Source organism: Peromyscus leucopus, chromosome 15 (genome assembly GCF_004664715.2).
Source record: "Peromyscus leucopus breed LL Stock chromosome 15, UCI_PerLeu_2.1, whole genome shotgun sequence".
Taxonomy (NCBI): domain Eukaryota; kingdom Metazoa; phylum Chordata; class Mammalia; order Rodentia; family Cricetidae; genus Peromyscus; species Peromyscus leucopus.
In genome coordinates, this window is record NC_051076.1 from 27,842,900 (window position 1) to 27,870,025 (window position 27,126).

The 27,126-nt window shown below is 44.8% G+C and overlaps 1 protein-coding gene and 1 long non-coding RNA gene across 3 annotated transcripts in view; one reads left to right on the forward strand and one right to left on the reverse strand.

Moving 5' to 3' along the window:
- The window catches only part of Pcp4l1 (Purkinje cell protein 4 like 1), a 42,170-nt gene that overhangs the window by 4,004 nt on the left and 11,040 nt on the right, over positions 1-27,126 (forward strand). Inside the window, exon 1 of one of the 2 annotated variants that reach the window (XM_037211274.1) lies at positions 17,443-17,467. The exons of the other annotated variant lie outside the window; for it this stretch is intronic. Within the exon in view, the coding sequence (XP_037067169.1) occupies positions 17,465-17,467 (3 nt within the window). The 5' untranslated portion in view covers positions 17,443-17,464. Of the gene's footprint in view, positions 1-17,442; positions 17,468-27,126 lie in introns of those variants that run through there. 2 annotated transcript variants of the gene reach the window in all.
- On the reverse strand, positions 3,152-9,327 carry LOC114685407. The gene is made up of 2 exons (XR_003733465.2): positions 9,169-9,327; positions 3,152-3,447 (listed from the first exon to the last, which is right to left on the reverse strand). It is a non-coding gene; the product is annotated as an uncharacterized LOC114685407 (long non-coding RNA).

The following is a 27,126-nucleotide window of genomic DNA, read 5'->3' on the forward strand; positions in this document are numbered from 1 at the left end:
CTTACTGTGAAGCATAGACTCTGTGTTTAGATCCTAGAACTTACTTTTTTTTTTTTTTTAAGATTTACCTTTTATTTTGTGTGCATTGGTGTTTTTGCCTACATGCATGCCTGTGTGAGGATTCCAGATCCCTTGGAACTGGAGTTACACAGACAATATCGAGCTGCCATGTGGATGCTGGGTATTGAACCTGGGTCCTCTAGAAGAGCAGCCAGTGCTCTTAACCTGAGCCATCTCACTGGCCCCGAACCCACATTGTTCTAAAAGACATAGTGGGATGTTGTGGAATATCACTTTACACTGTGTGAGGATGTGCCACTGTGATTGGTTTAATAAAAACTAAATGGTTAATAGCTAGGCAGGAGGTATAGGTGGGACTTCTGGACAGAGAGAGCTCTGGGAAGAAGAAAGGCAGAGATGCCAGTGTTGTTCAAATCTTAGGCAGTCTTTTAATAAAAAACCCAGAGCCAGATATCAGGGTGAAAGCTGAAAGATCAGAGAAACAGAACATCCAGCCACTAGTTCTTACCTCTACGAAATCTTCAGCCTAAAGAGAATGAGCTCCTATTTCCTCACACCTTATATATACACCTTATATATCTCTGCCCTGCCATATTACTTCCTGGGATTAAAGGCCTGTGTGCTTCCCAAGCAAAGGCCTGAGATCTCAAGTGCTGGGATCAAAGGTGTGTGCCACCACTGCCTGACCTCTATGTCTAGTCTAGTGGCTGGCTCTGTCCTCTGATCCTCAGACAAGTTTATGAGGGTGCACACTATATCACCACATGCCAGGAGATTCAGAGTGAGCAGGATGTGCAGGGGGAGAGGTAATAGCCATGGGTCATGTGGCAGGATGTAGATTAATAGAAATGGGTTAATTTAAGTTATAAGAGCTAGTTAGGAACAAGCCTAAGCTATAGGCTGATCTTTCATAATTAATGATAAGTCTTTGTATCATTATTTGGGAGCTGGCGGGACAAAGACTCATTACAGTAGGACACACTTGTAATCCCAATGCCAAGGAGGCAGAGATAGGTGGATCCCTGTGGCAAGTCTAGCCGAGTTGGCAAATTCCAGACCAGTGAGAGACTGTCTCAAAACACAAGGTGGGGCTGGTGAATGACTCAGTGGGCAAAGGCACTTGCTGCCAAGCATGATGACCTCTTCGATACCCAGAATCCACACAGTGGAAGGAGAGAATTGGCCCCTGCAAGTTGTCCTCTGACCTCTATAAATGCTCAGTGGCATATGTGCACCCCTTCCCAAATAAAGGAATGTAGAAACCACAAAAATCCTCAAAAAGCAAAGTGGGTGGCATCTGAGAAATGAACGGTATCCAAGATTGTCCCCTGGTCTCCACAGGCGCGCGCACACACACACACACACACACACACACACACACACACACACACGCACGGCCTATAATAAATAAGAGGTAGTTGAATTTGATTTGGGAACCTCTTGTCCTAGAGCTGAGTTCATGGGTTGTGACCTGTGTGATCACATAAGACCTGGTAAATCAGAGGATTCCCATACTTGGTTCAATATTGTGGTTGCCTTGTTGATATTTGTTTGTTTGTTTGATTGATTGATTTTCAAGACAAGGTTTCTCTGTGTAGCCTTGGCTGTCCTGGAACTTGCTCTGTAGACCAGGCAGGCCTTTAACTCAGCGATCCACTTGCCTCTGCCTCCTGAGTGCTGGGATTAAAGGCGAGTGCCACCACCGCCTGGCTCAAGCAAACTCTTGTAAAAGAAGGCATTTAACTGGTGATCGCTTACAGTTTCAGAGGTTTAGTCCATTATCATCATGGCAGGAAGCATGGTGGTATGCTTGAGAAGTAGCTGAGAGTTCTACATCCAGATCTGCAGGCAGTAGGGAGAGAGAGAGAGAGAGAGAGAGAGAGAGAGAGAGAGAGAGAGAGAGAGAGAGAGAGAAATACTGGGACCGGCTTGGGCTTTTGAAACCTTTAAAGTCCACCCCTAGTTGTAGCAGGCTTTTGGACTGCCAGCCCCCAAATCATGACATGGAGACTTATTATTAGTTATGAATGCTCAGCCTTAGCTTAAGCTTGTTTCTAGCTAGCCTTTAAAAAAAAAACAACAACTTCAATTAACCTGTTTCTATTAATCTATGTGCTGTCCTGAGGCTCGTTTACCTCATCTATGGACCTTCCATCCTGCTTTCCTCCTTCCTCCGTGTTTCCTCGAATCTCGGCTCTTCTTCCCGGTGTCCTCTGTGCCTGGAAATCCTGCCTAGCTATTGGACGTTCAGCTTTTTATTAAACCAATCAGAGTGATACATCTTCACAGTGTACAAAAAGATTATTCCACAACAGCAGGCCTTAAAAATTATTTATTTTATGTGTATGTGCATGCCAGAGTGTTCATATGTGTACCACATGTATGCATGCATCCATGAACTTCAGAGGATGGTGTAGTAATTATTTCTATTAACAAACACTGACTGAAGCCGGGCAGTAGTGGTGCATGCTTTTAATCCCACACTTGGGAGACAGAGGCAGGAAGATCGCTGTGAGTTCGAGGCCAGCCTGGTCTACAGAGTGATTTCCAGGACAGCCAGGGTTATTATACAGAGAAACCCTGTCTCAAAAAACCAAAAACCAACCAAACAAACAAATCCAGCAGCAGCAGCAGCAGCAGCAACAACAACAACAAATACTGAGACCCTACCCCCTACCATGTGTTAGACATAAAAAGATGAGTAAGACACTCTCTTGTAGTCATGAGGTTTAAACCTATTAAGGAGTCAGCCCTTTAAACAGATATAAAGAAATATATTCAGACCCATGATGGTGCTACTATGTTCAGAGGATTACATGACCAAAAGAGGGGCCCTGGTCCTGATTTGAGCGATGCTGTTTTCCATCTCCTTCTTGGATGAGTGGCAACTCACTTGATCTTTAAAAGACAATGAAGAATTAGCAAGGAGAAAATTAAAACAAATCCAAGCAGAGAGCCCAACCGAGATGTTCAAGAAGCCAGAAACACAAAGGTAGGCCTGGTAGAGCCGTGAACAGGCTTCTTGCTTAGCATAGGACTTTTGCTGAGAGTGAGAAGGGACCAAGGGCTTGAGAGAAGCGATATGAGGCTGAGATTTGGCAGGCCAGACTGGGACATCTCATGTGTCGGATTAAGCAGTTTGAATCCATTGGGGAGCTTTATTTATTTATTCTTTTACAATACAGGTCTCGGCTCTTGCTATGTAGGCCAGGCTGGAATTCTTGCAGTTTTGCTCCCTCAGCCTTCTCAGTTCTGGGATGACAGGAGTATAGTACTGCAGCTGGTTTATCAGAGACTGGAGAGATGGCTCCGCATTCAAGGTGACTGATGCTCTAAGCCTGATGATCAGAGTTCAATCCCAGGGACCCTCATGACAGAAGGAGGGAACCGTCTTCTGCTAGTTGTCCTCTGACTTCTACACATGTCCTATGGTAAACATGCATACACACAAATAAAGCAATGTAAGAAAAATTAAAGAGTGAGCTGGGAAAGATATGGCCAGGTCTGTATTCTGGGTAGCTCACTTTGGTGACTGGTTGACAGGTAGATGTGAGAGTGGAAGCCTGGAAGTGGAGATCAGCAAGCTATTGCCATAATGCAGGCGAGAGATTAAGCCTACTCTAAAACAGAGGTAGGACATTTGGGAAGAGGGAGTGTCAAAATATACACAGGAAATGAAATCACTGGGTTGAAAAAGAGGAAGAGAAGTTAATGATGACTCTGGGTGTCTAGCATGGCTGATTGGGGGACGGTAGTACCGAGGGGCAAAGAGACTACAGGGGAAGGACTAATGTCCTCTATTTGGTCCCTGATCCCCTTCTCCAGTGACAATACATTTCAGCAACCTGCTATCAAGTGCCTGTTCTGTGGTTAGACACCGTGAGGAGGAGGAATGAAGGAGAGAGATCCTATTACAAAGGAATTTAATTATGGAGTTATTCTAGCTCCTTTCTGCTGCTGTGATAAGACACCCTGGCAACAAAGCAGCATAAAATTTCAGGTTACAATTCATTGTTTCAGGGAAGGCAAGGCAGGGACTTCAGCAACTGGTCACATCACATCCACCCTGGGTTTCCCTAATGATAGACTGTAAAGTGTAAGCTGAAGCAAAACCCTTTTCTCCTCGCTTTCTTTTTTTCTTCAATCACAGTGAGTCCCAGGACAACGGAGGCTACATAATGAGACCATACCTTAAAAAAAAAGAAAGAAAGAGAGAAAGAAAGAAAGAAAGAAAGAAGAAATCCTGTAGTTGGAATTTTCCTTGGGCTGCCAACTAGCTTCCAAATAAAGATAGACTTATTATTAATTATGAATGCTTGGCCTTATCTTATGCCTGTCCCACTAGTTCTTTTAACTTAATTTAACTTGTTTCTCTTCATCTATGTTTTGCCTTGGGGCTTTTTACCTTCTTTCACTCTGTAAGTCCTACTTTCCTGCTTCCTCCATGTCTGTCTGTCCTCTGGTGTCTCACTGTCATCTCATTTTCTTTCTCCTTTGAGCCTAAATTTCTCCTCTTTTTTATTCTCCCTGCCCACAAGTCCTACCTACACCTCCTGCCTTGCTATTCTCCATTCAGCTTTTTATTAGACCAGTCAGGTACGTGAATTAGTCAGGCAAGGTGAAATAGCAACACATCTTTACATAGTTAAACAAATATTCCACAACATAAACAAATGCAACACATCTTTACATAGTTAAACAAATATTCTGCAACAAAACTTTAAGAACTTAAGTTCAAGTTCTGACCCTGGCTCTTTAGCTCTTAATAGATGAATTAGTGTTTTTGTCATTTTATTGATTGTTTAACACATTTAAGACCCAGATCAATGGGCCCTGGGAATCAGATACTGTCATGCTGAATTTACTACAGAATTGGAAAAGAAAACTTCTAGGTTGGCACCTGTGGTGGTTTGAACAGGAATGGCCTCCATAGACTCATATATTTAAATGAGTGGTCACTAGGTAGTGGCACTACTTAAGAGGGATTAGGAGGTGTGGCCTTGTTGAAGTAGGTGTGGCTTTGTTGGAGGAAGTGTGATACTAGGGGGTGGGCTTTGGAGTTTCAAAAGCTCAAGCCAGGCCCAGCATCTTTCTCTTCCTGCTTTCTCCAGATCTGAATGTAGAACTCTCAACTACTTCTCCAGCATCATGTCTGCCTGTATGCCACCATGCTTCCTGCTATGTTGATAATGGACTAAACTGTGGGATTGACTTTCTTTGGACTGCCAGCTCCCAAATAATGACATAGAGACTCCTTATTAATTATGAAAGCTTGGCCTTAGCTTAGGCTTGTTCCCAACTAGCTCTTAAAACCTAAATTAGTCTGTTTATATTAATCTATGTTCTGCCATGTGGCTCCTTACCTATCCTCAGTACCATGCGTCCAACTTCCTCTACATTTGGCTGGTGAATCTCTTGCCTTAGATTCTTCTCCTGAGTTCCTTTCTCTGCCTGGAAGTCCCACCTATCCTCTCCTACCTAGCTATTGGCCATTTAGCTCTTTATTGAACCAATCAGAAGGTGCCTTAGGCAGGTGAGGTAGAACAGAGACACATCTTTATACAGTGTACAAAATGATTATCCCAACCCTAAACCCCTGTGTACTCAAATGTTTCCTGTTCCAACTGCCTAGTCTCAAATAATCACTCAGAGGCTTATATAAATTACAAATTCTCAGCCAAGAGTTACTAGCTAACTCTTACATTTAATTTAATCCATTTCTATTAATCTATGTATTGCCATGTGGCTCATGGCTTTACCTGTCCTCTAGCATTTCTTGCTTCCTGGGCAGCTGGCTGGCATCTCTCCCGACAGTGCCCTCCTTCTTCCCATTATTCTCAGTTTGGCTTTCCAGCCTAACTTCCTGCCCAGCTACTCTCCTGTCAGCTTTTTATTAACCAATGAGAGTAATACATATTCATCATGTAGAAAAGGATTGTTCCACAGCATCTCTGAAACTATAAACTAGCCCCAACTAAATGCTTTCCTTTATAAGAGTTGCTGTGGCGCCAGGCAGTACGCATGCCTTTAATCCCAGCACTCAGGAGGCAGAGCCAGGTGGATCTCTGTGAGTTCGAGGCCAGCCTGGACTACCAAGTGAGTCCCAGGAAAGGCACAAAGCTACACAGAGAAACCCTGTCTCGAAAAACCAAAAAAAAAAAAAAAAAGAGTTGCTGTGGCATGGTGTCTCTTCACAGCAATAGAACACTGACTAAGACAGCACAGGATGCTTAGGGAGAGGTCAAATGGAGGAAAAACATTTGAGCCTAGGGCTGTTCATTCACTGGGGTCTAGAAATTATACTGAGCCTTGTTCTTGGAGAAGTCTACCTTGTACTTCTGTTGTCTGAGACAGGGTCTCATGTAGCCTCAGCTTGTCTGGAATGTACTATGTAGCTGAGGCTGGCACTAAACTGCCTTTCCTCTGGCCTTTGCCTCCTGTGTGCTGAGATTATAGATATGTAGCACAACATATAGGATATCTTGTACTTCTTTGAGACAGGGCTGCCTTGGAAACAAACTTCTCTGAGCTTACTTTTCTGTGTTCAGAGCAGCTTCTCCAGCCTTTGGTTCTGTGGAGCAGATCAAGAGTGGAATCTTCTCCATAGATCATTGGCACCCATGGAAAGTAGGCTTTCAGTTACTTGATGTGTTCACCCTCTCCCTATAGACCTACCTCCGGCCAGGATCTGAAAAGCACCTGTGCTGGCTGAGAACTAAATGTTAAGCTTTCTGAATTCTATTTTTTTTTTTCAGAGCTGAGGACTGAACCCAGGGCCTTGCACTTGCTAGGCAATCACTCTACCACTGAGCTAAACCCCCAGCCCTGCTTTCTGAATTCTTATTCCTTTTACCTGGGGTTGGGGAACTACCAGACAACTTTGTCGTAAAGAATAAAGTAATATGTAATATTCTTTGCACAATGCTTAAAACATGGAAAGGGTCTGTATGCGTTCATTCCTGTATTGTCTTCCTTCTTTACTCTTCCATTTCCACCTTCTCCCAGATGCTAAACTGGAAGCTGGAGTCACCTGGCCTCTTTTCTCTCCCTAAAATTGACCAGAAGTCATGATTTGTCATTGCTGTGCCCTGACCTCTAAATGCCCACTACCTCTTCGCTGAGTTCAGGCTCTCATCATTTTTCACTCCCCACTGCAGTAGCCTACTAAATTATTCTCCCTGCTCTTAGTCTCATCTCCGAGAACCCATCCTCCATGGTTGCTATTTCTAAAATGCAAATTTGATCATGTCTCTCCCCTGCTTAAAATTCTTCATTTGATTTCCATCACCTTCAGGGGGAAAAAAAAAATCCAATCTCTTTAGCATGTAACACAAAGTCCTTTGTGATCTGGCCTCTATTTATCGCTCTGGCCTCTTCTATTCCGTCCCTTCCCTGCCTTGACCTGGTACATCACACTTGGCTCTCGATGTGCTTAAACATTTAGAGTGCCCTGAACAGGCTGTGCTCACTTACCTCTGACATCTGCCCTTGTTGTTTTACTCAGCTGGAATCACCTCATATACCCGCCCCCCACCTGCCACTTTCAAACCCTTCTCCCTTGGTCCCCCTGGCCCTTCAGCCTTCGGTATAGCAGATCACCTCTAGGGGCCTATAAGTTATATCTGCACGCAAATTTGTCACAGCACTAACTGAAGAACAATTGTAGGCTCTGACTATCAATCAATTGTAAGTTGCCAGATTAAAGAACTGCCATTTTTTTCTTTTTCTTTTTCTTTTCTTTCTTTCTTTCTTTCTTTTTTTTTTTTTTTTGGTTTTGTTTTTCAAGACAGGGTTTCTCCATGTAGCCCTGGCTGTCCTGGATCTCACTCTGTAGACCAGGCTGGACTTGAACTCATAGAGATCTGCCTGCCTCTACCTCCCTAGTGCTAGGATTAAAGATGTATGCCATTGCCATATGGCAAGAACTGCTTTTTAAAAATAGAGCTTTAAAAAACATTTTCTTAAAAAATTTAATTATTATTCATTGTATGTGTGTGTGTGTGTGATTACGTATAGGAGACCAGAAAGGTATCAGATCTCCTGAAGCTGGAGTTACAAGCAGTTGTGACCTGCCAGATTTGGGTGTTGGGAATCAAAACTTGGGTCCTCTGCAAGAATACTTTGTGATCTTAACCACTGAGCCATCTCTCCAGCCCAAGAACTGCTTTTTTTGTTTCTTTTTTTTCCCCTTCATTTTCAAGTTTTATTTTATGTGTATGGGTGTTTTGCCTATATATATGTCTGTATATCACTTACATGCCTGATACCTATGGATGTCAGATGAAGGCATTGTCTAGACAGTTGTGGGTGCTGGGAATCAAACCCAGGTCTTTTGGAAGAGCAGAAATGCTCTTAACTACTGAGCCATCTTTCCTTTTCTTTTTGAGATTTATCACTACATAGCCCACCTAAGCCTTCTGAGTACTGTGATCACATCCATGAACCACTAAGCCAGACTGAAGTCTGCATCTTTTATTTTTTGATTCACAGAGGCTTTTAATTATGATGCTTGTGTTTTGAGATGGTGTCTTGCTTTGTAGTCCAGGCTGACCTCAAATTCATGGCAATCTTCTTGCCTTGCCCCCCAAATGCTAGGATTACAAGCATGAACCATGAACCAGACGGTGGTGGTGCATGCCTTTAGTCGTACCACTTGGGAGGCAGAGGCAGGCGTATCTCTGTGTGTTCGAGGCCAGGCTGGTCTACAAAGTGAGTTCTAAGACAGCCAGGGATGTTATACAGAGAAACTCTGTATCAAAAAACAAACAAACAAACAAAAACAAAACTGAGCACAAACCATGACACCTGGGGGTGGGACATACAGAGGCTTAAGTACCCCAGGCACATAGAAATGTTTATGGGCGGAAAATTTGACTAAGATATGAATTAAAGTCTCATTCCAGGGGCTGAAGAGATGGCTTAGTAGTTAAGAACACTTGTTACCTTTGCAGAGGACCTAGGTTCTGTTCCCAGCACCTACACGTTGGCTTACAACCACCTGTAACTCCAGTTCCAAAGGACCCAATGCCCCCTTTCTGACACCAGAGAGTACCAGGCAACACACATAGTATGCATACACAGATGAAGGGAAAACACTGATACACATAAAGTAATGCAAAATAAAATACAGTCTCATTCTAAACTTACGCTTTTTCCACGTGCCATGATTTGTGTTATCCATTCATTCAGCATGTATTGAGTGAATGCACTCATTCTTTCACTAAATGTTTGATGGATATCTTGTCTGTGTAGGGCACTTTGCTACACTGGCGTCCCAATGTATCATCTGGACGCATTCCTATTTTCCTTTTAGCTGCTGCCTTTCAGACCTGCTTATCCTTTGTTGTTCCGACTCTCTGGCCAGATGCCCATTAGTCTCTCATGCTGATTCCGGCTCCTTTCTGACTTCTGAACTGTTGCTACACCGTGTTCCTACCTTCCGTGTTTGCATTTGATATTGGCTGACCTTACTCAGGTGTCCATTGAGCCAACTTTCCAGTCTGGGCCTGCTTCATTCTGTTTGACCTCCCACATACTGGCACAAACACCCTGAGCAGGAAGGGCTCCTTTCATTGGGGTTTTATAATCTGATTTTAATCTTTTTTTTTTTTTTTCAATTCACCAGTGATCTCTAATAGTCTCTTGAATTCAGTGGGCTTTCTCTTATGTTTTCCCTATCCATATCTCTCTTGCTTTTGAACCTCTGATAGACATTGTCTTCTGTGACACTTTTCTTCCCATAACCTCTACAGGATTATTCTTTCTTCATCCTTCCCCAGTGCTGGGGATTAAAGGACCAGAGAAGCACCCTGCCACTGAGCCCCACCTCCAGCCCCACCTCCCTATATTCTAACAGCTCTGTTTTCTTCCCTTTCAAAGGTGTTTCTTTCCCCAAAACTCTGAGAGCAACTGTGAGTATTCTCTACTCATGCCCAGTCTCAACTCTGCTTCCTCTCACCTTCTATGTTCTCCTCTAATCCATCTATTCACAAGGCACAAGTCAGAATCGAAAATATCTAACAGCTTAAGATAACAGTTTGCAAAGTACCTTTATCAGCTCTATTTTATTTATCCTCATCTTAGCATGTGAAGATCTCCAGAATCTGTAACCAGTTCCACAGAATCTTGCTATTTGTTTGTTTGCTTGTTTTTTGAGACAGGGTCTCACTGTGTATCCTTGGCTGGTCTGGAGCTTGAAATGTAGACCAGGTTGACCTTGAACTTGTAGAGCACTGCCTGCTTCAGCTTCCTAAGACTGCAATTAAAGGTATGCCCTGAAACACTTGGCTTTTAACTTTTTTTTTTAATTGCTATTTTTGCCAGCACTTGGGAGGCAGAGGCAGGTGGATTCCTACGAATTCTATGCCTGTCATGTCTGAGTTCCAGGACAGCCAGGGCTACACAGAAAGACTCTACATCAAAAAACAAAACAAAAACCCAACAACTAAAATTGCTATTCTTTTTTTTTTTTTGGTTTTTTCGAGACAGGGTCCCTGTGTAGCTTTGTGCCTTTCCTGGAACTCGCTTGGTAGCCCAGGCTGGCCTCGAACTCACAGAGATCCGCCTGGCTCTGCCTCCCGAGTGCTGGGATTAACATTTCTGGTGCTTTCTCAAGTTAAATTTCTCTGTCTCTGTTGTCTGTCTGTCTGTCTGTCTGTCTCTCCCTTCTCTTCCCCCGCCCCAATTCTTTGGAGACAAGGTCTCACTATGTAGCCCTGTCTGGCCTTGAACTCTTAGACATTTGCCTGCCTGTGCCTCCTAAATGTTGAGGTCAAAGGCCTGTGCCAGAACCACCACACCCAGCAATTTCAATTACTTTTATTCCTTTTATGGGACTCCACACTTCCCTAGACTTCTACCACAGCGCTTAAAACAATATGCCTTTCTGTTGCATGCTACTATCTTTCCTATTAGACTATAAAGTCTAGACTGCATGAGGATTTTTGTTTTTTGAAAAAGAATTGTCTAGCCCATCAGTTAGCCTATAACTGATGATCCTTATTTCTACCTCCTCCTCTCTGTTCCTGGAACTCTTTTCTTTTGATTATTTGAGACAGGGTTTCTCGGTGTAACAGCCCTGGATGTCCTGGAACTCACTCTGTATACCAGGCTGGCCCAGAACCCACAGAGTGGGTGCCTCCTGAGTGCTGGGATTAAAGGCGTGTGCCACCACCACCCAGCCTGTTGTCTGTTTCTTTTTTGTTTTGTTTTGTTTTTTTAGAGACAGGGTTTCTCTGTGTAGTTTTGGAGCCTCTCCTGGATCTCACTCTGTAGACCAGGCTGGCCTGGAACTCACAGAGATCTGCCTGGCTCTGCCTCCCGAGTGCTGGGATTAAAGGGATGTGCCACCACCACCGAGTGTTGTCTGTTTCTTGATGCTGTCCTTTTTCTCCTGTTCCTGTCTTCTAGACTTTTATACTTTGTACAGCTGCAGGGTTCCTATCACGGCCTTCTTGTTGTTAGTGTTTCTCTTATAAAACCGTTTTCTCTGTAAAAATAATCTACAAATGCTGTTTGCTTATTTATTTTATTTATTATTGTTGTGTGTACGATGGGAGGAACTCATGGCATGACACATGTGTGGAGGTCAGAGGACAGCTTTGTGAGGTCCGTTCTCCCCTTCGACCTAAACAGGTTCCAGGGAGCAAACTCATGTCATCAGGCTTTATGTGGCCAGCACTTTTCACTGCTGAGCCATTTTATCGGCCATAGCAATGCTATGTGTACGGGGGCTAAGTTAAAAAATTCCTCTGATATTCAAGACCCTTCCATAGATCTTCAATTGTACTTTTCCATATCTACCTTGATTGTATTCTTGTTATCACCCAGATGTCCTTCTTCCATTTGTCTATAGTCTTTCCTTCCTTTAAGGTCCAACTTCATTTTTACTTTCTCCAGGAAACTTTTGACATTTTTGGTCCTAACTAATGTCTTTCTTCTTTGACATATTAGTATTTATCATTATATGACTTACTATTATAGCACACTTCGGCATATTTATATTATCATATGAATCATCTATGTCAAGGATTGATTTATGAGCCAAATATAGCTTACCACAAGTAAGAATGGTTTTACTGGGGCTGGAGACACGGCTCAGGAGTTAAGAGCATGGACTGCTCTTGCAGAAGACCAGAGTTTGGCTCCCAGTATCCACATCAGGATGGCTTACAACTAATCTTAACTCCAGCGTCAGGTAATTTAATGCCCTCTTCTGGCCTCTATCAGAACCTGCACTTACATGTATTGTTTCCTCTCCAGACACACACATACACATAATTAAAAGTAAAATAAATCATGGGCTGGAGAGACGGCTCAGCAATTAAGAGTATTAGATGCGCTTCCAGAGGACCCAGGTTCAATTCTCAGCACTCACATGGTGGTTCATAACTGTCTATAACTCCAGTCTCAGGGATCCAATGCCCTCTTCTGGCTTCAGTGGGCACCAGGCACACATATGGTGCACAGAAAAAAACACTTATACACATAAAACAAAATAAAAATAATTTTAAAAAAGAAATAAGATAGGGCTGGAGAGATGGCTCAGTGGTTTAGAGCAGTGATTGCTCTTCCAGAGGACCTGGGTTCAATTCCAAGCAATCATGTGGTTGCTCACAACTGTCTGTAACTCCAGTTCTGGGGGACCTGACACCCTCACACAGACATACATGCAGACAAAACACCAATGCAGATAAAATAAAAATAAATAAATTATTAAAAATATCACTGCTAGAGGGTTGGTTAAGAGCACTTGCTGCTCTGGCAGAGGACCTAAGTTCAGTTCCCAGCACCCACATGGAGGCTCACAACCACCTGTGGCTCCCGTTCCATAGGACTAACACCCTCTTCTGGGTTCCTTGGTGTGGGCGCCATGGGCCCTGGCCCCCGACTGGGAGTGGCTGCGGCCTTGCTTGCTTGACCTTGATCAGATGTCCTCCCTATTCAGATTCCCTGCCGGTATCCACCCTTCTGAATGCTTAAGGGAAGTTCCTTGTTGTGTATCCTGCATTTTGGGCGTTAACTACTTAGATGTAATATGTAGAACATTGAGTCTGGAATGTAGACCATTGACAGCGAACTTCTGCCCTCCGGGGGTCCCTCCATTTGTGCTGTAAGCCTGTACGTATTTAAGGTTTCTTCCCTCTTTCAATAAACGGCATTCGACATCCAATCGTACGGATGACCCGCTGTCTTTTGTCTCTATTTTTTAATCCGCAGCCCTTCGCTCGGACATGGTGAACGGTTATCGGTAATGCGGGCGTTACCGCTACACCTTGGGTACCAGGCACATATACAGTGCATATACATATATGCAGGGAAACATTTACACACATTAAGAAACAATTTATTTTTGTTGCTGTTGTTTTGTGGGTTTTTTTTTTAAGAGGGTCTCTCTATTGTGTAGTTGTGGCTGTTCTGGAACTTGATATGTAGACCAGGCTAGCCTCAAACTCACAGAAATCCACCTGCCTCTGCCTCCCAAGTGCTGGAATTAAAGGTGTGCATCACCATACCCAGCAAAAATAAATCTTTGTTGTTGTTGTTATTATTGTTTTTTGTTTATTTATTTATTTATTTATTTATTTATTTAATTTTATTTTACAAGTCCATTCAGTTCTACATATCAGCCACGGGTTCCCCTGTTCTCCCCCCTCCCACACCCTCCCCTTACCCCCAGCCCATCCCCCATTCCCACCTCCTCCAGGGCAAATCCTCCCCCGAGGACTGCGATCAACCTGGTAGACTCAATCCAGGCAGGTCCAGTCCCCTCCTCCCAGACTGAGCCAAGTGTCCCTGCATAAGCTCCAGGTTTCAAACAGCTAACTCATGCAATGAGCACAGGACTTGGTCCCACTGCCTAGTTGCCTCCCAAACTGATCAAGCCAATCAACTGTCTCACCTATTCAGAGGGCCTGATCCAGCTGGGGGCCCCTCAGCCTTTGGTTCATAGTTCATGTGTTTCCATTCATTTGGCTATTTTTTTCAATAATTGAGTAAAATCGAAATTTATTATAAGCCACAGTCGTCCTAAGGACCTCCATGCTATATATATATATATAGCCTCCATGGTTCTATGGGTTGTGGTCTGATTGTTCTTTATGAGTGAGTACATACCATGACTGTCTTTCTGGGTTTGGGTTACCTCACTCAGGATGATTTTTTCTAGTTCCATCCATTTGCCTGCAAATTTCATGCTTTCATTGTTTTTCTCTGCTGAGTAGTACTCCATTGTGTATTATGTATCACATTTTTTTAATCCATTCTTCCGTTGATGGGCATCTAGGTTGTTTCCAGGTTCTGACTATTACAAATAGTGCTGCTATGAACATAGCTGAGCATGTGTCTTTATGGTATGAATCAGCATTCCTTGGGTATATGCCCAAGAGTGGGATGGCTGGGTCTTGAGGTATTTTGATTCCTAATTTTCTGAGAAACCACCATACTGATTTCCACAGTGGTTGTACAAGTTTACATTCCCACCAACAGTGGAGGAGTGTTCCCTTTGCTCCACATCCTCTCCAACATTGGTTGTCATTGGTGTTTTTGATCGTAGCCATTCTGACAGGTGTAAGGTGGTATCTCAGAGTCGTTTTGATTTGCATTTCTTTGATGATTAAGGATGTTGAGCATTTCTTTAAATGTCTTTCAGCCATTTGTGATTCTTGTTTTGTGAATTCTCTGTTTAGCTCTTTAGCCCATTTTTTAATTGGACTGTTCAGTAAAAATGAATCTTTTTAAAAATGAAATACCTGAGCTGGGCGGTGGTGGTGCATGCCTTTAATCCCAGCACTTGGGAGGCAGTGGCAGGTGGATCTCTGTGAGTTCGAGGCCAGCCTGGGCTACAGAATGAGTTCCAGGAAAGGTTCCAAAGCCACACAGAGAAACCCTGTCTCAAAAAAAAAAAAAAAAAAAAAAAAAACAAAACTGAAAAAAAATCAGATCATTGTTTCCTATTATGTGGTATAGTTAGCTTCTTTGGGAGTTTAGCTTTGTTTGTTTGTTTTTTGTTTTTTTGAGACAGGGTTCCTCTGTATAGTTTTGGTGCCTGTCCTGGATCTCACTCTGTAGACTAAGCTGGCCTTGAACTCACAGAGATCCACCTGACTCTGCCTCCCGAGTGCTGGATCAAAGGCATGCACCCCACCCCCCACCCCCTACCACCCCTACCCCCTGGCCAAGAATGTTTTTAACACTAAAATGTATTTAGTGTATGTGTGAGTATATGCCATGTTGTCATGTGTGTGCAGTGTCTGTGGAGGCCAGAAGAGGGTTCCGGATACCCTGGAGCTGGAGTTACAGACAGCTGGGAGCTGTTACATGTGGTTCTGGGAACTGTCCTCAGCTCCTCTGGAAGGTCAGCAAGTCAGCCATCTGCCGAGCCATCTTTCCAGCTCTTCCACTAAAACTTGAAGAAATTTTGTAGCTCATGAAATTTATATGAAATTCAAACTTCAATGGTCACAAATACATTTATGTCAGCCACAGCCAAACCTGGTTGTTGACGTAATTGTTTGTGCCTGTATTCAAGCATAATAGGAGCTGTCTCAGCAAAGAGGACATATGTCCCTTAAAGGCAAAACATTTATTAATTTGATTGTTACCTGGGACACTTGCTGATCCCTAGCCTAGAGGCTGAATTCTCATTAGAATATTTTCATAGCAGCTTAAGAATTGAGGTCTGCTTCCCTTTCAGTGCTAGGCAACCCTTTTAGTGCTAATTAATTGTTCATTAGAAAGATTCCAGAGGAGTAGGCTGTACTGAGTAGGAGCTAGCCTAGTTAGAACTTTAGTAACTGAGGTAACAAGATTCCTGTTAGAGACAGAATCAGAGGAACTCAGGTGGATCTTATTTCCAGGGGAAATGTGTAAGTACAGAAAGTCAAGATAGAAAACAAAACAAAACAAAACAAAACAAAAACTATTTGAGGTCTTATTTGAACTTGGTTGTTGAGAAGAGACCAAACCACTGCATGGTTGAGACAAGGGCAGTTAGAGTTTTAACAGGCCGTGACGGTATCAACCAAAGAATGTATCTGTGAAAGCTCAAAGTATCTAGGTTTGGCTGACTGAAACAGGAAGAGAATTTACAATGCCAACAAGTATCACAGGCATGAGAATGTAAAGAATTTCCTTAAAGGGATGGAAACCATATAGATTAAACAGAACTACATTAACTAAAGTTATCGGAAGGTTCATGCATTTACCTGTGCTCTGTTATTTTCTTCCTCCCTATTTCCCCCCCTAAAATAGGGGTTAGAGAGATAGCACAAGACTCAAGAGCATTTGCTGTTCTTCCACAGGACCAGAGTTCAGTTCCTCCGGATACCACTTACTACTTCTCTCTCCTTCACTGCTTGCCTACTTCGTTTTCTGTCTTCTCATCCCCCGACGGTCTCCCCCTCCTTCCCGCTCTCCCTGTCTGTCTTACCCTAGTTTGGAAATGCAGCAGATTCCTGAGCCTGCCACCACTGGGTTCAAGGAGCTGTCAGTCTGCGGTAGGCAGAGTTTCTATTGGTTGGGCTGGAGGCGGGGACCCGAGCTTACTATAAAAGATGGGGCTGGTCAGGGCGCGCGGAGCTGCTGACAGGACCTGGTCAGAAGTGGTCCCCCCCGAGCAGAGCTTCAGCCCCAGCGCCCAGGGCAGCACGAAGCAGCGGCTCGAGGCACGCACTTTCTCCTCCGAGCCCGCTAGGGCGCCTGCCCCGGAGCCCCGCAACTCCCGGCCACAGTCCACGCATCCCCGGAGGACCCCTCGCCTCACCTGCGCCTGCCACGCCCCGTCCGGCCGCCGGGATGAGCGAGGTGAGCCGTGCCGCTCGCCCCCCCTTCTCCCGTGCTCTCGCTCCGGGCCAGGGCTGCGGCGGGGAGGAGGCTGCGGCTCCAGGTCCCCGGGAGGCGAGGTGTACTCTCTGGGTGGACGCCACTGCCCCTCTAGAACAGCCTCCGGCTCTCTGAAGCTACTGGAAAGGGGGTGTTTTTAGCCTGCCAACGGTCGATAGCGCTTTGGGGAGGGGGTGACTGGAATCAGCTGTAGGCAGGAACTGAGTTCTCGGGGGTGATAAGCTGTCTCTTGGGATGCTGGTCCTCCGCATCTATCTTGCTGCTCCGAGGTTACCATGGCTTTCCTTACTGCCCTCACTTCGGTTCTGCCCAGCCATCTCTAGCCTTGTGTTGTTCTCCATAGGCAGCAGCATCCCTGGCCACCTAACCCCCGTTCAGGTGGCACTTTTTACTCATTCAGTGAGGAACGTTGCGGGTACCTGTCCTGCCTTCCGTGAGCACTGTGGTAGAAGCAAGTCCAAGCCCTGGGGAGATGGTCCCTTCCAGAGTAGACCTCCATCTTCAGTGCCTGTTACATGGAAGTCTTCGGACAGGTTCCATGGTGTTCCCCGGAGCCAACCCAGTCCTTTAATTGGTTGACTCAGTTCAAAGAACACTGTCCATGGTAAGACTTTGAGAAGACATGTCCTATTGTGTGGCTTAATTTGTGACACTCGGAGCACATCCTCATATTATGATGCCAAGATTGTCGTTCTGAGATGATGTTGGTATGAACAGTAGCATCCCATGCTTTCCTTATGTGGCCCCTTTCCCAGTGAGCACGTCTTTGTGTTCAATCCGTTTCTCGGCATTCTGCCAGCCTCTTGTTCTGCTACTTACTAGCTCTGAGGCCTTAGGAGCATCGCGGAATTGGTCTGTGCTTCTGCTTTTTTTAATCTGTAAAACGAAGGTAATACTGATTGTTCTAAAAGACTAAATTATATGTGCAAAGTACTTTAAACACTACCTGGCTCTGAGTAGACATTCAATCTAGAGTCTGGGTTAGCTATTGTGTGTGTGTGTGTGTGTGTGTGTGTGTGTTTCAAGTTAGTCGGTTACAGAAAACCAGCATAAGAATTTCCAAGGATCTCTTAGTGATGGAGCACTGACCTAGCTTGAGTGAAGTTCTGGATTCAATCTCTAATACTGAAAGGAGAGAGAGAGGAGAGAGAAAAAGAGGGGGGGCAGAGAGAGAGATGTAGAAAGAGAGAGAGATGGGGAAGAGAGAGAGGCAGAGAGACACACACAGACAGAGAAAGAGACAGACACAGAGACACACAAAGAGAGACAGAGAGAGAATTCCCTGGGGCCCGGCTCCCAGTTTAGATAGGAAAGATGGATATTTTCAGCAGTTCTGCTGACTCCTACCAAAAGTTATCACCTAGGGAGTCAATTAGTGCCAGCTGCTGTGTTTTTCCTGGTTGCCATGTCCACTGAGTTTATCCTGGAAAACCTGGCGAGTCTGGTGGGCTGCAGAGGAAAGAAGGAGCTTCCAGTTCCTCAGCTGGTCGTGCCTGTGACCATGGCAATCTCGCAGAAAGAAAATAATAATAAAAACCAGAGGAGTGACTTTCTCTGTCATTTTTAGCTCTAACATGAGAAGAGAGGCTCTCTTTGCTCTCCCCCAACCAAGGTCTCAGGTTCAACCCCCCCCCCCACACACACACCATCATGCTTCTAAATCTGACAATTTTAATCCAAGCCATCTCCCCTGGGAGTTTATCTGAAGGCTATGCTGACATGATCCGTGGTTACTTTGTGCATATGAGGAGATACACATGGCCCCTGGGTCGGACAGTCAGTCAGAGGGCTTTGAAACTGATATTTAGTGGAGTGATAATGCTGTTCGCACGGTAAGGAGAACAATCTGGTGTGTGCTGGGGGGAAGTGCTTGGGGCCACTCTAGACAGCAGCTGAATCTGACTAGCCTTAATTAGGGGCTCTGCAGAGTGAGAGTGGGATCCTTCAGGGGGGACTCTATGTGTAAGGCTGCCTGGCCTCCTAAGCTGTCAGAGAAAACTGGTTCTAGCTAGTAATTTAGCCATCCAAGCTGCCTCCTGATACAGAGCGGAGCCTTGCTTCAGGAACGATTATTTATAATATCCAGAGGCAGCCACCTGGGTGTACACAGAGACCAGCTGTTTCTAAACCACAGCCCCAAGGGGGGATCTCTTGTTTCCCGGAAGGCTAAGAACCAGTCTGTTTTCTTCCTCTTGTAAAAAACTATGATAAAAGCGGAAGTGTTGCCCAGAGTGCTGGAGCTCTAGGGAGACTCCAAAGGGCTTCACTTCTCTCACCCTACCCGGTGGATCACTTCTTTCAAGTTGATGTGCCCAGGCTAGGAAAGCCCTGTGCCCTGAATCTTATGTAAGTTTCACTTTCTCCACCTGCTTATGTCCTGGCTTTGGAGCCACTGCACGAAATGAGAAGATTTGGGATGTCTTTAAGAGATTCACATTTCAACCTAGCAATGGGTGGAGGTGAGGGCCTCCTAGGCAGGGCAATGGAAAGTGTAGGGGTTCTGGTGGGGCTGCGGAGCAGGACTGCTAGCTCTGTTTTCCCTCGGTGGCTCCTCGCTGTCACTCAGTACTGCAGCAGAGCATTTCCCTGTGTCTTCATGCTCCTGTGCAGAGGAGCTGCGTGCGGGGACTCGTCGCCAGCTTGTCTGTGTTCACAGCTGGAGGCAGGACTTGATTGCTGTGAATCAGTCTGTCTCCTGGAGTCTAATAACTTTCCCCTCATTCCTGTGAAGCTTGGATGGAGGAAACACATTCTGTCCCTAGGGCTCTTCCCTATAATCCCCTTTCATGCAGTCCAGCTGGCTGCATAAAGCAGAACTGCAGGGCTTTGCATGTTGCATTTCTCATCTGTGAGAAACTGAACTGGAAGAATCCTTCGGTCCAGCAGTCACTCTGCTGAAATGGGAGTCGCGGATTACTGGTGGCGGTCCCCACAGTTCCTCTCCTGAGTTTTAGCTGTCAGGGGACAGAACAAGGGGCAGATCATCTAGATCATTAGGCAAGAACTTAAAACTGCCCCTCTCTCCTTCATTGTTCTTTTGAGGTGTTCTTACCTAATGGAAACGGATATTTCTCTTTTGGGATTGCTTCCCACCCCACTCCCCGGCTGTACATCTGTCTTTGTCTGCAGCCTTCCTTCCCCACAGAGGACATTCATTCAGAGTGACAGAGTTCTATTAATTCTTCTATGAACCCGTTGTTAGGGAGCTTGCCATTCAAGTTTCTCTCTCTCCCCCTCCTCATTAATGGTTTATTATTATCATGGTTAAGTGGGACATACAACATAGGACTGACTACTTATTACTAGAACGTCTTCTATCTCTGGAAATCTGCATTTCAAAACAGGGAAACCAGAACTTGATTCCCAACTTTGTTCATCCTTCTTTTTTTTTTTTTTTTTTTTTTTTTTTTTGCTCACCCATTTAGATTGTTGGCTTTAGCTGCTTGAATAAGAATTTCTGGTTTGTAAGAGGTTGATGGTTTTGTCATCTTGTGATGGGAGGAGGGGTGTAAAGATGACTCATTCTTCCAAATAGCAGCCACAATCAGTAATCTCATGGAATGTCAAGTTTCTGTGGGGAAGGTGACCATAGGGAGTGTGGTGGGTGAGTCTGATGCACCTTTCCTGCCTGTTTGTGGAGGGGAATGACTAGTGGACAGGATTGTAATCCTGCTTAAAGGGAAGAAGAAAAACCAACAGCTTTCATTTCAAAGTGTTGATTCTGTGAATGCTTACCGCTTTTTTATGTTCTACTTCTCTAAATTTCCAAGCCATTTTTTCATAAATCTGGTTCATCATAGAAAAAATAAAGTTTGTTTTGCAAAAATTCTTCAAGGTATAAAGTCAGGTATAGCTTTTACCAGGATAACACCAACATGAACTATCAAGACATTTTAGTGATAGAGTTTTATATTTGCTGGTGAGCTCTAAAGATCATCTGGTCCAATCTGATTTTACAGATGAAGAACCTGAGCCCCACGTCTTATCTGAGTTTGTATAGTACTAAGAGACTGGGGCACAGTACTGCTGCTGTCTGTCCAGATGGATTCTCTTCAGGACTCCTTGAACTTGTCACTCGATTGAATACAGAGGAATCTCACTCACAGGCAGATTTTTTTTTTTTTTTTTTTAAATTATAGTACTGGAGATTGAGCCCAGAGCAAATACTTTATCATTAAGCCATCTTTTCCCTTTGAGTTTTTATTTGTAATTAATTAATTTATTTGTGGAGACATATACTTGTACCTTGACCTCCTTGTGTTACAGCCTTTACCTTCCAAATGGTAAGATTACAGGCGTTCACCACTATCCCTGGCTCTTTTAAATGTTATTTTGAGACAGGTTCAGATTAAGTTGCCCATACTTGCCTTGGACTTGCAATTCTCCTACTTTTGTTACCCCCTTCCCTCGGTGTCTGACGCAGGATCCCACTACGTAGCTCAGGCTGGTCTGGAACTTTCTATCCCCTTTGACTCCCAAATATTGAGATGGCAGATATGTGTCAATATGCCCATCTGTAGCGTTTTCTCTCCCTGAGACAAGGTCTACTATAGCCCAGGCTGGCCTCAAATTCACTGTGTGAGCAAGGATGACCTTGAACTTCTGATCCTCCTGCCTCTACCTCACTAGTACTGGAATTATAAGGATGTACCACTATGCCAGTTGGGTTTTTTGTTGTTGTTGTTGTTGTTGTTGTTTTGTTTTGTTTTTGAGACAGGGTTTCTCTATATAGTTTTGGTGCCTGTCCTGGATCTCACTTTGTAGACCAGGCTGACCTTGAACTCACAGAGGTCCTCCTGCCTCTGCCTCCCAAGTGCTGCGATCAAAGGTGTGCATTACCACCGCCAGGCTTAATTTCTTCTTTCTCTCTTTTTTCACTGTTCTATTGCAATTTTTATAAGAGAAAAACATTTAATTGAGGTCTCACAGTTTCAGAGGTTATTATCATCATGGCAGAGAGCATGGGGGCATGCAGGCAGATGCTAGAGCAGTAACTAAGAGCTAAATCCTGATCCATAGACAGAGAGACAGAGACAGAGACAGGGACAGAGAGCATACCTTGCTGGCTTTTTGAAACCTCAAAGCCCACCCCTAGTGACAATCTTCTTCCAACAAGGCCACACCCCCTGATCCTTCTCAGATAGTGCCACTTTCTGGGGGAGGCTTTCTTTTCCTAGGTTCTTAGTTTTTCCATCATTGTGGAGCATCAGGGATGAGAAGGAGAGTTTTTCTTTCTGATATGTACTACTATAATAGCAGCTCTCTTAATTTCCTCTTTCTTTGGACGATGGGCATTTTTCCTATTAGATAAGCACTCTGCCACTGAACTATAACTACACCCCTGTCAATTCTATTTGCCTTGGAGGATCCGGTGTGGGAAAGCTCATATCCATGTAAAGTTGGCATATCTGACAACTAAATAAGCTCTGGATGTTTAGTTTTCCTTCATTTGGTAAATTGGCTTCCAAGCAAGGAGTACACAGGCTTTGGGAGGAGAAAGGCAGGACAGGGGGGAAAGGATTGTTAACTGGGATGGTAAGTGATGAACACTTCTTGGGATTCCAGGATGCCATGTGCATACCTGGTCCTCAAAATGGCTTGAATAAGCTGTAAGAATGAGCTAAGGATGGAGGTAATGGGGAGATTGCCGAGTTAGTAAAGTGTTTGCCTATGACCCAAATTTCATCCCCAAAACCAGCATGAGAAAAAAATCCAAAAACAAAAAAACCAAAACAACAACAACAAAAACCCAGCAACAGCTTGTGCAGTGGTGTGCACTTGTAATCTCAGTATTGAGAAGGCAGACATAAGTGGATCCCTGAGCCTTGCTGGCCAGTCAGCTCAGCTTGAGGCCAGTGGGAGATCCTGTCTCAAAAAAGTAGGTGGGCAGCTCCTGAAGAATGATGTTTGAGGTTGTACTCCCACTACCACATGCACAGACTCACATGTATACACATACCTACCACATGCATAATACACACACACACACACACACAACACACACACACACACACACACACACAACACACACACACACTGTAAGCTAAATCAGAAGCTCATTCATAAATACTTGGTGATGGTACACATCTGTAATCCCAGTATCCAGGAGGAAGGAAGTAGGAGGATGATGAGTTTGAAGCTCCTTGGGCTGTGTAGCCAGTTCAAGGCCAGTCTCAGGTGTGAAGGGAGATCCTGCATCAAAAAATAAATGACTTAACAAACAAAGGCTAAGGCTGTCGCTCAGGTGGTAGATTGCTTGCCTAGTATGGACAAAACCCTTGGTTTGCTCCCCACTTCCACATAAAACAGGATCCTGTAATCCTAGCACTCAGGAGTTAGAGGCAGGGGGATCAGAAGGTGGAAGAGGGCCTCCCCAGGTAGTGAGTTGGAGGCCTGGCTGTGTTACGTGAGAGTTTATGGAGAGGGAGGGAGAGACTATGAGGAAGCATGAGAAAGAGTAAACAAATAAAACATCCAGCGCCCCTCCTCCTTTTTTGCACAAAATCTGCATTTCTTCAAAATGTCCTTAAATAAATGCCCAGGAGCCTAGACTTTATGGTTAGGTGTGGTGGTGTGTACCTGTAATCCTAGTACTTAGGGGACGATAGCAAGAAGACCAGGAGTTCAGCGTATGTAGAGCTCAAAACTAGCCTGAGCTACACGAGACCCTGTCTCAAAACACTGAAACAATATAACATCCTAAAACAGCAACAAAAAAGCCAAACAATGAACTCAGACCTTCTTCTCACTGATCAGGCTTACCCAGGCCTAGCTTGCTTCCTCCCTCTCTCTTTCCCTCCCTCCCTTCCTGCATTGACAGCCCAGGCTGGCCTAGAGCTCACTGACTCAGGCTAGCCTCAAACTCAGAGATCCTCCTGGCTCAGCCTCCTGACTACTGATGTTACAGGGGTGAGCTACCACAGGGGTGAGCTACCCTCATCAACTCTGAAGCTTGACTTCTGCTTCCCACTGGGTGACTCCTGAAGGCTCTCTCACCTGGTCCCCAACCTCCACCCAGGGGAAAGAGGTGCCATTTACCATTCTATTGTGCCCAGTGCTGCCTCCCTCCCACACAAAGCCCTCCAGCTGAGTGTTTGCTTTGTAGGCTGTGGGGGGATTAATACGTTTATTTTAGAACGTTAGCGCCATGGGTGGGATGCACATTGAAGATTATAGTAATAAATGAAGTTTGCCTTTACTCTCTCTCTCCCCATCCCCTGCTCCTCAGTATGGGGTAAAGGCACAGCTCCAAGCTGTGTGCAGAGTGCCACAAATAACTACTCATTAAACTGTGGCAGCCCGGGCTGGGAGGAATGGGCAGGGGCTGTTGACTCACTGCATACCATGAGCTGGCATGGGCAAGGAATTCTGCCCCTGAATCTAGTGGGGGGTACTGCTATTCCAGGGAACAGTGGGGTGGCTAAGAGGAGAGGGGCAAACCAGGGGACTATTCCAGGAAACAGGGTGGGGTGTCTGAGGGGAGAGGGCCAAGCCAGGGGACTGGGGCTGTTTAGGGTCTCGTCTTGAGGTAATGGGTATCTGAAATGTCAGGCTTCTGGTCTATATTTTCTGGATCAGGAGAGGAATGTGCGTCTGAAGAAATGAGAGTAAAGGTTCCTGGTTCTTTTGCTGTTGTTACCTTGAGGGTGACCTTGAGCAAGTCTTTCTGGAGCTGGGAGGACTGCAGCTGGTAGCTGTGCTGGAAGAGTTGAAACAGTTCCAACAGTACTCCAAAAACAGCAGTCCAGGGTCGTGCAGGGGCACGGGATTCCAGAGGCTTCTGGAAGGGTCTTTAGCAGTGACTTTCACTTAATGCTGGGGGAGAACACTTCAGCATTCATAGAAACACCCCCATGGAGGGTTTCACCACCTGGAAAAATACCCACTAACTCGTGTCCCCCTTTAAAATATCCACTAATGTGTGTTCCCCTTTACTTGCTGAAAGTGGAGTCTGTGAAGTCTCAGATTCATGATAACACAAAGACAAAAGGTGGGGCTCTTTGGAAGCCCATAATTTAGATTTTTTTTTGGCTTCGAGATCTTTTTAGGTTCTCTGCCCTGGTCTACAGAGACAGAACTGTGGGTATCCGTGGCAGTTCACTGAAGCTCTGCGATTGCAGCAGCACCAAAGTTTGTATTTTCATCTGCACAGCACCCAAGTCATGTCCTGCAGATGCAGCATGCGGTTGGCCTAGGTACAATGAAATGATCCTCGCTTCTGATGATTGCTGCCATTAATCATCTGCGATCCCGCTTTAAAGTGCCCCGGAGTGTGAAGAGTACGGAGGAAGCCGGATACTTGACCCTTCCCAAAACTGCTTTTACTTGGGGCTTGGAAAAGGGTGGAGGGCTACACTGTCTTCCTCTTCTGGCGAGGACAGTTGCTGTGGTAACACCACTAAAGGGGAAAGGGACAAAGGAAGAAAAGAAACGGGAGGGGGCAGGGTGAGCTGGTCCTGTGTAACACTGAGTCCTGGGTACCTGCTCCCCAGTAGTGGCAGCCGGGATGGAGCAGCCGAGCTGATGTTACATGGACTGTCCTTAGGTGCTTTGCCAAGACAGTGCTGAGTCATACAATTATTTTTGGATTTTGTTTTTCTTTTTCTTTTTGTGTTTTATTTCTTTTCTTTTTCAAAAGACATAGTTTCGAGCGGGGGCAACGGTGGTGCATGCCTTTGAGCCCAGCACTCAGGAGGCAGAGCCAGGTGGATCTCTGTGAGCTCAAGGCCGGCCTGGTCTACAGATCGAGATCCAGGACAGGCACCAAAACTACACAGAGAAACCCTGTCTCAAAAAAAAAAAAAAAAAAAAAAAAAAGAAAGAAAGAAAGAAAAGAAAAGAAAAAGAAGGAAAAGAAAAAAAAGACAGGGTTTCATTATATAGCCCATGTTGGCTTTGAACTCATGATCTTCTTAACTCAGCCTCCCCAGAGCTGAGATTATAGGCATGCTGTACCATAATTGGACACAATTATCTTTTTTGTTTTGTTTTGTTTTTGTTCTTGTTTTTTTTTTTTTAATTTCCGTGTGTGTGTGTGTGTGTGTGTGTGTGTGTGTGTGTGTGTGTGTGTGTATGTGTGTGTATGTGTGTGTGTCTGTCCCAGGAATTGGCAGCCAGTGCTCTTTTTTTCTTTTTCTTTCTTCCCCTTCCTCTTCCTCTTCCTCCTCCTCCTCTTCTTCTTCAAGAAGGGTCGCTCTATTATGTATCTCTAATTGTCCTGGAACTCACTATGTAGACCAGGCTGGCCTCGAACTCACAGAGATATGCCTAACTCTGCCTCCTGAAAGCTGAGATTAAAAGCAGCTCTGAGGCACAGCTGCAATACTCCTAACCACTGAGCAATCTCTCCAGCCTCCCCCACCCCCTTTAAGACTGATTTTCATATGTGTAGAAGGGTTTTGCTTGCGTGTATGCGAGTGAACCTGGAGCTTGCCTGGTGCCTGAGGAAGCCAGGAGGCACTCCATCTGAGTTACAGATGGTTGTGAGCCCGCATGTGGGTTCTGGGAGCTGAACTTGGTCCTCTGTTCCAGCAGCAAGTGCTCCTAACCCCTGAGTTATCTTTCTAGCGCTAATAAAACATTTTTTTTAAATTGTTTTAAAACCTGTTCTGTGGTGAATGATGCCTATAATTCCAGCACTTAAAAGGTTAAGGAGGATTGCCATGAGCCTGATATAAGCCAGGGCCACATAGTGAATTCTAGGTCAGCCTAAGCTACACAGTGTAAGACCATATTTTAAAAAATCAACAAACCCCAAACCAAACAACAAAAAAGTTTCTGAATACAAGTTCTTTATCAGAATATGTAATCTGTAAATATTTTCTTTCTGCCTGTAGCTTGTCCCTCTTTTCTCTTAGGAAAAATTCAGTTTATAATGTTTTTCTATGAGTTTTGCTTCTGGTGTATCTAAGAAAATTTTTTTTGTATCCTAAAGTTGCAAGAACTTCCCACTGTGCTTGTCTAAAAATTTACACTTAATTGTAGCTGCTGCTGTCTTAATTGAGGCAAGATTTCTTTCTCTCTTTTTGGTTTTTCAAGACAGAATTTCTCTGTGGAACAGCCCTGGCTGTCCTAGAACTCACCCTGTAGACCAGGCTGGACTCAAATTCTCAGAGATCCTCCTGCCTCTTCCTCCTGTGTGCCGGGATAAAGGGCTTGCGCCACCATGGTCAGCTTTGGGACAAGATTTCTATGTAATGCTGGAAGGCCGGCAGTGCTGTGTAGACCAGGCTGATCTCAAACTTGCATCAGACTTCCTGCCTC